Here is a 12,724-nt window from a genome sequence, read left to right as displayed (position 1 = left end):
ATCCAAGGCAGTCTGGAGGGGCATCAAAGGCAGTCTGGAGGGGCATCCAAGGCAGTCTGGTGGGGCATCCAAGGCAGTCAGGAGGGGCATCCAAGGCAGTCAGGAGGGGCATCCAAGGCAGTCAGGAGGGGCATCCAAGGCAGTCTGGTGGGGCATCCAAGGCAGTCTAGTAGGGCATCCAAGGCAGTCAGGTGGGGTATCAAAGGCAGTCTTGTGGGAAGTACATCCAAGGCTGTCAGGTGGAGCGGATCCAAGCCAGTCAGGTAGGACGCGTTCAAGGTCATCATTTGAGTAGGTTCTTTTTGCAATAAGCATGATTTCCTGCCTCATAGAATTCTATATTAATATTATGATTGGTTTATTTTTAGATCTAAATTATGTATTCCATATTTGAAGTCTGGTAAGAATCCACACATATTGAATATGAGTTCTCCACTTTCAATGTCGTCAAAGTGGTTCCAGAACCATGTAGGTAAGGCCTGGAATATTGTCACTTGGATTATGATTTTTGAGGTAGAATATAATATATATTGAAATTGCAGCAAGTCATTCAACGGGGCAACTGTAACTATAGAATGTATGAATTATTGTGATCACATTCCTGACACCAAAAGCTCGCGCCAAATATTTATTAGTATAGTGGTCACCAAAATGAAAACTTCACAGCTATTGTCAATGCCAGTTGTTAGTGTTTACTCTGTTATCAGTTCTAATCTATGACTTCATGTATTACCTTTATAGCCTACACAATGGCTAAATATGGGATGTCAATGTGTGTGCTGGGAATGGCTGAAGAATTCAGATCTGATGGTATAGCAGTCAATGCACTCTGGCCAAGAACTGGTAAGAAACTGAAGGTTATTTTTATTATGTAAATGGAATTTCTGTTTATTAGATGATTTGTTAATACAATTTTTTGCAAAGCTTTCTTGTTACAACACATTCCCTCTGTGCTGTCTGGTTAATAAAACTACTTAATGTTTTTCTAGCTATCATAACGTCAGCATTGGAAATGTTAGCTGGTAGTGAAGTTGCAAGTCAATGTCGAAAACCTGAAATCATGGCTGACGCTGCATATGTTGTGTTGACCAAAGATAGCAAGGATTTTACTGGAAATTTCTGCATTGACGATGTTGTGCTGAAAGATGCAGGTGTCACTGACTTTGATGTGTATGCTGTTACACCAGGTAAGGTTTGCTGTATTTAGCTTTGCCTCAAGATCACCTTTGGTATGACCATAACGCCCCTGAGATCACCTTTCATGTGTGCATAAACACCCCTGAGATCACCTTTCATGTGTGCATAAACACCCCTGAGATCACCTTTCATGTGTGCATAAACACCCCTGAGATCACCTTTCATGTGTGCATAAAGACCCCTGAGATCACCTTTCATGTGTGCATAAATACCCCTGAGATCACCTTTCATGTGTGCATAAACACCCCTGAGATCACCTTTCATGTGTGCATAAACACCCCTGAGATCACCTTTCATGTGTGCATAAACACCCCTGAGATCACTATTTATGTGTGCATAAATACCCTTGACATTACCTTTCATGTCTGCATAAACACCCCTGAGATCACCTTTCATGTGTGCATAAACACCCCTGAGATCACCTTTCATGTGTGCATAAACACCCCTGAGATCACCTTTCATGTGTGCATAAAGACCCCTGAGATCACCTTTCATGTGTGCATAAATACCCCTGAGATCACCTTTCATGTGTGCATAAACACCCCTGAGATCACCTTTCATGTGTGCATAAACACCCCTGAGATCACCTTTCATGTGTGCATAAACACCCCTGAGATCACTATTTATGTGTGCATAAATACCCTTGACATTACCTTTCATGTCTGCATAAACACCCCTGAGATCACCTTTCATGTCTGCATAAATACCCCTGAGATCACCTTTCATGTGTGCATAAACACCCCTGAGATCACCTTTCATGTGTACATAAACACCCCTGAGATCACTATTCATGTGTGCATAAAGACCCCTGAGATCACCTTTCATGTGTGCATAAAGGCCCCTGAGATCACTATTCATGTGTGCATAAAGACCCCTGAGATCACCTTTCATGTGTGCATAAAGACCCCTGAGATCACCTTTCATGTGTGCATAAAGACCCCTGAGATCACCTTTCATGTGTGCATAAAGACCCCTGAGATCACCTGTCATGTGTGCATAAACACCCCTGAGATCACCTTTCATGTGTGCATAAACACCCCTAAGATCACCTTTCATGTGTGCATAAAGACCCCTGAGATCACCTGTCATGTGTGCATAAACACCCCTAAGATCACCTTTCATGTGTGCATAAAGACCCCTGAGATCACCTTTCATGTGTGCATAAATACCCCTGAAATCACCTTTCATGTGTGCATAAACACCCCTGAGATCACCTTTCATGTGTGCATAAAGACCCCTGAGATCACCTTTCATGTGTGCATAAAGACCCCTGAGATCACCTTTCATGTGTGCATAAAGACCCCTGAGATCACCTTTCATGTGTGCATAAAGACCCCTGAAATTGCCTTTCATGTGTGCATAAAGACCCCTGAGATCACCTTTCTTGTGTGCATAAAGACCCCTGAGATCACCTTTCATGTGTGCATAAAGACCCCTGAAATTGCCTTTCATGTGTGCATAAAGACCCCTGAGATCACCTTTCATGTGTGCATAAACACCCCTGAGATCACCTTTCATGTGTGCATAAACACCCCTGAGATCACCTTTCATGTGTGCATAAATACCCCTGAGATCACCTTTCATGTGTGCATAAAGACCCCTGAGATCACCTTTCATGTGTGCATAAATCCCCTTGAAATCACTTTTGATGTGTGCATAAAGACCCCTGAGATCACCTTTCATGTGTGCATAAAGACCCCTGAGATCACCTTTCATGTGTGCATAAATACCCCTGAGATCACCTTTCATGTGTGCATAAAGACCCCTGAGATCACCTTTCATGTGTGCATAAAGACCCCTGAGATCACCTTTCATGTGTGCATAAACACCCTTGAGATCACCTTTGATGTGTGCATAAACACCCCTGAGATCACCTTTCATGTGTGCATAAACACCCCTGAGGTCACCTTTCATGTGTGCATAAACACCCCTGAGATCACCTTTCATGTGTGCATAAATACCCTTGAAATCACCGTTCATGTGTGCATAAAGACCCCCGAGATCACCTTTCATGTGTGCATAAATACCCCTGAGATCACCTTTCATGTGTGCATAAAGACCCCTGAGATCACCTTTCATGTGTGCATAAAGACCCCTGAGATCACCTTTCATGTGTGCATAAACACCCTTGAGATCACCTTTGATGTGTGCATAAACACCCCTGAGATCACCTTTCATGTGTGCATAAACACCCCTGAGGTCACCTTTCATGTGTGCATAAACACCCCTGAGATCACCTTTCATGTGTGCATAAATACCCTTGAAATCACCGTTCATGTGTGCATAAAGACCCCCGAGATCACCTTTCATGTGTGCATTATCTTATCATTACCCTATCATATTTAATGTGTCTGTTAACACCTCTGGGATTGCCTCTGATGTGTTCATAAACACCCCTCCGATCATCTTTGATGTGTCCGTAGACACTTTTGAGACCACTTTTGATGTGATGATGAGATATTGTCCTTGGTTTGTCTGTAAACACCCCAGAAATTGCATTTGATATGTATGTAAACACCTCTGAGATCATTTCCACTTGTAATCATAATTATTTCAATTAATATGTGATAAAGTTATGTTTTCTTGGTGATTAATTTGTCTTTATACAATATAATTATACTTTTATACTTTAAATTTGCAATTTATTGGGGGAAGTTTTATTTTTTTAGTTTAACTGCCATTTTATTTTTATTATTGCTGTTTATGACTATTTAGCTCCGCTGTCACTGTAGATGACAGAGTGGAGCTGTTCAAATAGGTGATTGGCCATCGTCGTCCGTCCATCAACAATTACATTTTCGACTTCTTCTTGAAAACTACCAGCTCAATTGCTTTGATACATAGTATGTAGATACCTTGGGTGAAGTCAGATTTCTTCATTTCATGATGATAACTTAAATTTTTTTATTTTTGGTAAAAAACAATACTTTTGGCATCTTCTTGAAAACTAGCTGCTCAATTGCTTTGATACTTAGTATTTAGGTACATTGGGAGAACCTTTGGCATATTTCTTCATTTTGTGATGACATCAGATCTTCAATTCTCCATTTTTGGCGAATACTTTTGTCATTTTTGGTAAAAAAAATGCTTTTTTAGAATTCTTCTTGAAAACTACCAGATAAATAAACTCAGAACATTCACTGTTAGGCACTTCTTACTTATTCCTTGCTATTCGTTGTTCATTTTGTAACATCAAAGATCAATGACCTCGGAATTGTGAAACACCTTAATTAATTATTTTAACACTGTCTGAACTCCCAAAACATCTTTAAATGCATGTTATCTGGGTATAGTTGGACACTGACTTTTTCACCGGCAATTTGATATTCAGTATTACCCGGTATGTTTTTTACTTCTATTATTGCATATACAAATAATTTCTATGATCCACTATATGTGTTTTAAGTAAAGGCAATGTTTTGTTTATGTTTGCTTTTCTATGAGTAGCAGACTCTATGTCACCTGTTTATAGTGAATATTATTTGTTAATTCTGTTTGTTATTTTTAATTATTCACATTTTATACTGAGATGTTTATATTTTTTTATTTATTTTTAGGACACTCACTGATGCCAGATTTTTTCTTGGATATTGATAGCCCAATCGGGAGTGAATCTGAAAAGCAGGATGTCAGTCAGACCAATTCGAGTGAAACTGCCACCACTGATACTGAGACAGCCAAAACATTTGATCAAATTAAGACATTAATGAGTGAAGAATTGGTGACTAAAATAGGAGCAATATACCAATTTGATATAAAAGGTAAGTGTCATTTAAGTAACAAACCCACAAATTACTACATTGTATTCTTCTCATAGATTGAAATAGTCATTTTTGTTCTACTATTCCATCCATCCCTGCAGAAGCTGCTAGCCTAAGCTTCCACCATTCCATTTTTCCACCATTTAATCCCTTCGCAAGCTGTTAGACTGTCTCTGCACTTCCCTCCCATTATTCCATCCCTAAACTGTCTCAACGCTTCCCGAGTCTGCTGCTGCTTCCAATATTTCTCAGTACCCACTCATTTTACCATTTCATCTCCCAAGAATCTTTCAGTTGCACCATATTTCAGATTTTTCCACATTTGTTATCCGTCTTTTGAAGACCAATATTATCTAATGTATTAACAACAGTAACAATTTTGAACACTTTAAATAAAACTGTTTTGATCATATTTTTATATTTTGCTATCACCTACAGGAGATGAAGCTGGGACATGGTATCTGGATCTTAAGAACAATTCCGGGTCACTTGGAACGGGCGAACCACCAAATGTGAAAGCTGATTGCACTATGACAATGAAAAGCTCAGATTTCAATAAAATGTTTGCTGGAAAATTGAAACCAGCAACTGCTTTCATGATGGGTAAACTGAAGATTAAAGGAGATATGGGCAAGGCCATGAAGCTAGAAAAGCTACTTAAAGATACCAAATCGAATTAATTGATTAAAATATAAAATATGTAACATAACTATTGTTAAATGTCCTGGAGTTTTGTTTGGTGCCAGAAATGTGAATATTTTATTAGTCAATACTCCAATATATATATCAATGCAATTGTTAATGTGTTGGCTGCTGTAATAAAACAAAACTAAAAATTCTGTGTGGTTTCCATTACTCTCATACAAGTGAGTCTGTTCAAACAAAATGGGAATCAACCTGAAAGGTGTTATGTCCATGTATTACCTACATTGATGTAAACATAGTCTCCAAGACAGGCCATGTTCAGCGACTGACATATTTTTGCATGTTAATTAGATAATTTACGCTTACATACATCTTGTTTGTGCATAACAATATATCATCAAAGTAAATATACAAGTCCAATAACACAAACAGAAGGCATGACACGTACACTACAATCTCACCAAACATTCCATAAGTACACCACACTCACTAAATCAGTAAGGGAAATTTGTATGGACCTCATCTGAAATGATGATGTAATATGTTTTGTTGCAAAAATGCAGTTGAGTATGAAAGTACTTTCTTTAAATGTGAGGGAAATTGGATAGAAAATTTTGTTCATGTGGTTGAGGGAAGCCAAATCGAACATCATAATGTTACAAGAGCCTCAGTAATAGTGAATGTGCCAAATCGAACATCATAATGTTACAAGAGCCTCAGTAATATTGAATGTGCCAAATTGAACATCATAATGTTACAAGAGCCTCAGTAATAGTGAATGTGCCAAATCGAACATCATAATGTTACAAGAGCCTCAGTAATAGTGAATGTGCCAAATTGAACATCATAATGTTACAAGAGCCTCGGTAATAGTGAATGTGCCAAATCGAACATCATAATGTTACAAGAGCCTCAGTAATAGTGAATGTGCCAAATTGAACATCATAATGTTACAAGAGCCTCAGTAATGGTGAATGTGCCAAATTGAACATCATAATGTTACAAGAGCCTCGGTAATGGTGAATGTGCCAAATCGAACATCATAATGTCACAAGAGCCTCGGTAATAGTGAATGTGCCAAATCGAACATCATAATGTTACAAGAGCCTCAGTAATAGTGAATGTGCCAAATTGAACATCATAATGTTACAAGAGCCTCAGTAATGGTGAATGTGCCAAATTGAACATCATAATGTTACAAGAGCCTCGGTAATGGTGAATGTGCCAAATCGAACATCATAATGTTACAAGAGCCTCAGTAATAGTGAATGTGCCAAATCGAACATCATAATGTTACAAGAGCCTCGGTAATAGTGAATGTGCCAAATCGAACATCATAATGTTACAAGAGCCTCGGTAATAGTGAATGTGCCAAATCGAACATCATAATGTTACAAGAGCCTCAGTAATAGTGAATGTGCCAAATCGAACATCATAATGTTACAAGAGCCTCAGTAATAGTGAATGTGCCAAATCGAACATCATAATGTTACAAGAGCCTCAGTAATGGTGAATGTGCCAAATCGAACATCATAATGTTACAAGAGCCTCAGTAATAGTGAATGTGCCAAATCGAACATCATAATGTTACAAGAGCCTCAGTAATAGTGAATGTGCCAAATCGAACATCATAATGTTACAAGAGCCTCGGTAATAGTGAATGTTCCAAATCGAACATCGTAATGTTACAAGAGCCTCGGTAATTGTGAATGTGCCAAATCGAACATCATAATGTTACAAGAGCCTCAGTAATAGTGAATGTGCCAAATCGAACATCATAATGTTACAAGAGCCTCAGTAATAGTGAATGTGCCAAATCGAACATCATAATGTTACAATAGCCTCAGTAATGGTGAATGTGCCAAATCGAACATCATAATGTTACAAGAGCCTCAGTAATAGTGAATGTGCCAAATCGAACATCATAATGTTACAAGAGCCTCAGTAATAGTGAATGTGCCAAATCGAACATCATAATGTTACAAGAGCCTCGGTAATCGTGAATGTGCCAAATCGAACATCGTAATGTTACAAGAGCCTCGGTAATTGTGAATGTGCCAAATCGAACATCATAATGTTACAAGAGCCTCAGTAATAGTGAATGTGCCAAATCGAACATCATAATGTTACAAGAGCCTCAGTAATAGTGAATGTGCCAAATCGAACATCGTAATGTTACAAGAGCCTCAGTAATAGTGAATGTGCCAAATCGAACATCATAATGTTACAAGAGCCTCAGTAATAGTGAATGTGCCAAATCGAACATCATAATGTTACAAGAGCCTCGGTAATAGTGAATGTGCCAAATCGAACATCGTAATGTTACAAGAGCCTCAGTAATAGTGAATGTGCCAAATCGAACATCATAATGTTACAAGAGCCTCAGTAATAGTGAATGTGCCAAATCGAACATCATAATGTTACAAGAGCCTCGGTAATAGTGAATGTGCCAAATCGAACATCATAATGTTACAAGAGCCTCAGTAATAGTGAATGTGCCAAATCGAACATCATAATGTTACAAGAGCCTCGGTAATAGTGAATGTGCCAAATCGAACATCATAATGTTACAAGAGCCTCAGTAATAGTGAATGTGCCAAATCGAACATCATAATGTTACAAGAGCCTCGGTAATAGTGAATGTGCCAAATCGAACATCATAATGTTACAAGAGTCTCAGTAATAGTGAATGTGCCAAATCGAACATCATAATGTTACAAGAGCCTCGGTAATAGTGAATGTGCCAAATCGAACATCATAATGTTACAAGAGCCTCAGTAATAGTGAATGTGCCAAATCGAACATCATAATGTTACAAGAGCCTCAGTAATGGTGAATGTGCCAAATCGAACATCATAATGTTACAAGAGCCTCAGTAATAGTGAATGTGCCAAATCGAACATCATAATGTTACAAGAGCCTCAGTAATAGTGAATGTGCCAAATCGAACATCATAATGTTACAAGAGCCTCGGTAATAGTGAATGTTCCAAATCGAACATCGTAATGTTACAAGAGCCTCGGTAATTGTGAATGTGCCAAATCGAACATCATAATGTTACAAGAGCCTCAGTAATAGTGAATGTGCCAAATCGAACATCATAATGTTACAAGAGCCTCAGTAATAGTGAATGTGCCAAATCGAACATCATAATGTTACAAGAGCCTCAGTAATGGTGAATGTGCCAAATCGAACATCATAATGTTACAAGAGCCTCAGTAATAGTGAATGTGCCAAATCGAACATCATAATGTTACAAGAGCCTCAGTAATAGTGAATGTGCCAAATCGAACATCATAATGTTACAAGAGCCTCGGTAATCGTGAATGTGCCAAATCGAACATCGTAATGTTACAAGAGCCTCGGTAATTGTGAATGTGCCAAATCGAACATCATAATGTTACAAGAGCCTCAGTAATAGTGAATGTGCCAAATCGAACATCATAATGTTACAAGAGCCTCAGTAATAGTGAATGTGCCAAATCGAACATCGTAATGTTACAAGAGCCTCAGTAATAGTGAATGTGCCAAATCGAACATCATAATGTTACAAGAGCCTCAGTAATAGTGAATGTGCCAAATCGAACATCATAATGTTACAAGAGCCTCGGTAATAGTGAATGTGCCAAATCGAACATCGTAATGTTACAAGAGCCTCAGTAATAGTGAATGTGCCAAATCGAACATCATAATGTTACAAGAGCCTCAGTAATAGTGAATGTGCCAAATCGAACATCATAATGTTACAAGAGCCTCGGTAATAGTGAATGTGCCAAATCGAACATCATAATGTTACAAGAGCCTCAGTAATAGTGAATGTGCCAAATCGAACATCATAATGTTACAAGAGCCTCGGTAATAGTGAATGTGCCAAATCGAACATCATAATGTTACAAGAGCCTCAGTAATAGTGAATGTGCCAAATCGAACATCATAATGTTACAAGAGCCTCGGTAATAGTGAATGTGCCAAATCGAACATCATAATGTTACAAGAGCCTCAGTAATAGTGAATGTGCCAAATCGAACATCATAATGTTACAAGAGCCTCAGTAATAGTGAATGTGCCAAATCGAACATCATAATGTTACAAGAGCCTCAGTAATGGTGAATGTGCCAAATCGAACATCATAATGTTACAAGAGCCTCAGTAATAGTGAATGTGCCAAATCGAACATCATAATGTTACAAGAGCCTCAGTAATAGTGAATGTGCCAAATCGAACATCATAATGTTACAAGAGCCTCAGTAATGGTGAATGTGCCAAATCGAACATCATAATGTTACAAGAGCTTCAGTAATAGTGAATGTGCCAAATCGAACATCATAATGTTACAAGAGCCTCGGTAATAGTGAATGTGCCAAATCGAACATCATAATGTTACAAGAGCCTCAGTAATGGTGAATGTGCCAAATCGAACATCATAATGTTACAAGAGCTTCAGTAATAGTGAATGTGCCAAATCGAACATCATAATGTTACAAGAGCCTCGGTAATAGTGAATGTGCCAAATTGAACATCATAATGTTACAAGAGCCTCAGTAATGGTGAATGTGCCAAATCGAACATCATAATGTTACAAGAGCCTCGGTAATAGTGAATGTGCCAAATCGAACATCATAATGTTACAAGAGCCTCAGTAATGGTGAATGTGCCAAATCGAACATCATAATGTTACAAGAGCCTCGGTAATAGTGAATGTGCCAAATTTTGGGGAAGGCAGTTAAAGGGCGATATGAATTTTTCACATGGGGGGGGGGGGTAATAGTGTTATTACCATCTTCAGAAATGTCTGTGCTGATGTGCATAATGTGGTTGTTCATCCAATTATATATGTGGTAGTCTTGATAAATACATATGCCCCAAGCAATGAAACTAATCGTGTACACTTCGTCAGTACTAAATGCATATAATTCACTGGATATTGTATTTTATTGTAACATTGTTACATATTTTTTATTGATGTGAGAGAATTTTGGGAATCATTCATTATGCTTTAGAGAAATAAATTAAATCCACATAGATTTCCCAACCTTAAACAAATTATGTTTCCTGACAAAGACTACTATTGTCTGTTAAACTTCTTTATCTTGGTGGCAAGAAAGCATCAGTGGAGGTATAGAAAACAAAAAGTAAATGTTATTGCTTATGAAAGGCATGTTCAATATTTCCAAGAGATAGAATATAATATTGCGTCAAGGAGAAACAAGTTTTCAAATAAAAAACTGTTGAACGGAATTGTTATAAAAACCAGCTTTAGTCCCTAGCATATCGAACAAGCTTCAAAGAAATACCCTTTAGGTTTGAGAGAGCAGTCAGTATAATGCTGTGAAGGTGTGGACAATTAATGATGAAATTAAAATAATCTTGTTGACATACAGTCCGGTACTAGAAAGCCATTGGAGTCAAATGCAAGGTACAGATCTAATTTGTAGAGATCATGTCTGGTACGAATACAAAAAATCAACAAGCAAAAATCATACATTTCTGATATTCCGGAACCAGATCCATGTTGTGTATGATTTGATTTTGATTACTGCTGCTTGTTATCTGTGACAAGCATTTACTTTTATAATAATAATAATCTTTATTTCATAATTATATTCTTATTTGGATATTGACTTAGAAAAACGAAAATTACAATAACGATGAAAAACTGAGGAAGTAGGAAAAATTAAAAAAAAAAACAGTTATAAATGTAGCTTGCTAAATACATTATGTCACATATACAGTAGTGTCATGGCAGACATTTAATGTTAAAAATTCATCAAAATCAAGCATTTTTTGTATGCCATTCCGGATTTGGGTCTCAGTAGCGTTTATATGCATTCCTTTCAAACTTGGTACATACATCGCATATTATGGATCCTTGATGCACGTCACTTTGTTTTTCTGCGGCCAAAATATCTGTGGCTGAAATGTCCGCGGCTGAAAGCGGAACACATTTTTGTTATAGCGTAAACAGCAGCGGAGCCGTCGACGCGTCCATTATGTACTATATGTTGACTTCGTTCCCGAGTGTGAACGCAGCCATACATGGTTAGCTGTAATCGCAGTCCATATATTGTAGCCTGAATAGAATAGAATAGAATAGAATAGAATAGAATAGAATAGAATAGATCTTTTGTTAAATATTTCTATTATAAAATCAGAGGAGTTAATATGACTTTCTTTGACATTGCTTACTGGTTTAAGTTTTTGCACAAATTTCTGCTCGGTTTCAAAATATGTGCAACGCTAAAATGTAATATTTTTCTTCTCAATTCTGTCTCTGCACATTGTAGTTTATTTATTCTTATATTAGCTCCAGCTTGAGTATTATCAATTGTATTTCTAAGTTACGGTCACCAAGGTTACAGTGCACACCACTCTCCTTGTTTATTTACTATTGAGGCAAAATAAGAAATTTGATCAATATGAATTTACACTAAACCTGCTTGAACAATGGATTGAATAAAGTTCAAATTAGTCATATTAGATTATAAACTAAACTTTACTTTTTACTGTTGATTTATTTCAACTTTATTGCACAACAACCGATAGAAAGTGCAGTATCGCGCAAATACTAAACAATAATAGATGAAAATATCGGCGAATCATCAGAGAGATAGCGAATCTATCAAGCAATGTTTATGCAGTTGAATTTGTTCACCTCGAAAAACGTTAATTTAAGTCGTATAGACCATAAGATGGTATCGGTGAACCCGGCCTCTCCCTTCGCAAAGTGGCGTGTTCGTCATTAGACGTATAGGGGTGAATTAGCTTTATAAAATACCTAGTTTACACAACAAAAATCAACAAACTACAATAATTATTACAAAAAAACAATTGATATATGTAGGTAATAATATTGAAAAATATACATATATGAAATAATAATTTAAAAAAATAAGCAATAAACAGTAAATCAATGAAAGATGGAAATGAAGGAAAAAAACGTATTAAAGGAGAAAAGTATTTATGTTAATTTACCAGAAGATGTTGCTGTCTAAGGTTCGTGTTATTTTTGATAAATTGGGCAGCTCGTATTTGTACATTCAGATTTTTATCACCCATTAATTTAACAAAATTGTTGTAGTCACTCATATTCGTGAAGTTTATAATGTGCTAAGTCTCTTCAA

General features: G+C 37.2%; 1 protein-coding gene across 1 annotated transcript; it reads left to right on the top strand.

The window, feature by feature from the left end:
• Positions 1 to 367: 367 nt before the first annotated feature.
• LOC100377015 (hydroxysteroid dehydrogenase-like protein 2) lies at positions 368 to 5,794 on the top strand. The gene is made up of 5 exons (XM_085496408.1): positions 368 to 472; positions 742 to 843; positions 990 to 1,187; positions 4,755 to 4,958; positions 5,397 to 5,794. Exons 1-5 carry the CDS (start codon positions 424 to 426, stop codon positions 5,636 to 5,638), a joined length of 795 nt encoding a protein of 264 aa, XP_085352534.1. The 5' UTR covers positions 368 to 423; the 3' UTR covers positions 5,639 to 5,794.
• The last annotated feature ends 6,930 nt before the right edge of the window (positions 5,795 to 12,724 follow it).

This window comes from Saccoglossus kowalevskii, unplaced genomic scaffold (assembly GCF_978046115.1).
Source record: "Saccoglossus kowalevskii unplaced genomic scaffold, keSacKowa6.1 SCAFFOLD_307, whole genome shotgun sequence".
NCBI classification, from domain to species: domain Eukaryota; kingdom Metazoa; phylum Hemichordata; class Enteropneusta; family Harrimaniidae; genus Saccoglossus; species Saccoglossus kowalevskii.
The sequence above is the reverse complement of the archived record's forward strand: the minus strand, read 5'-3'. Positions and strand labels throughout refer to the sequence as shown.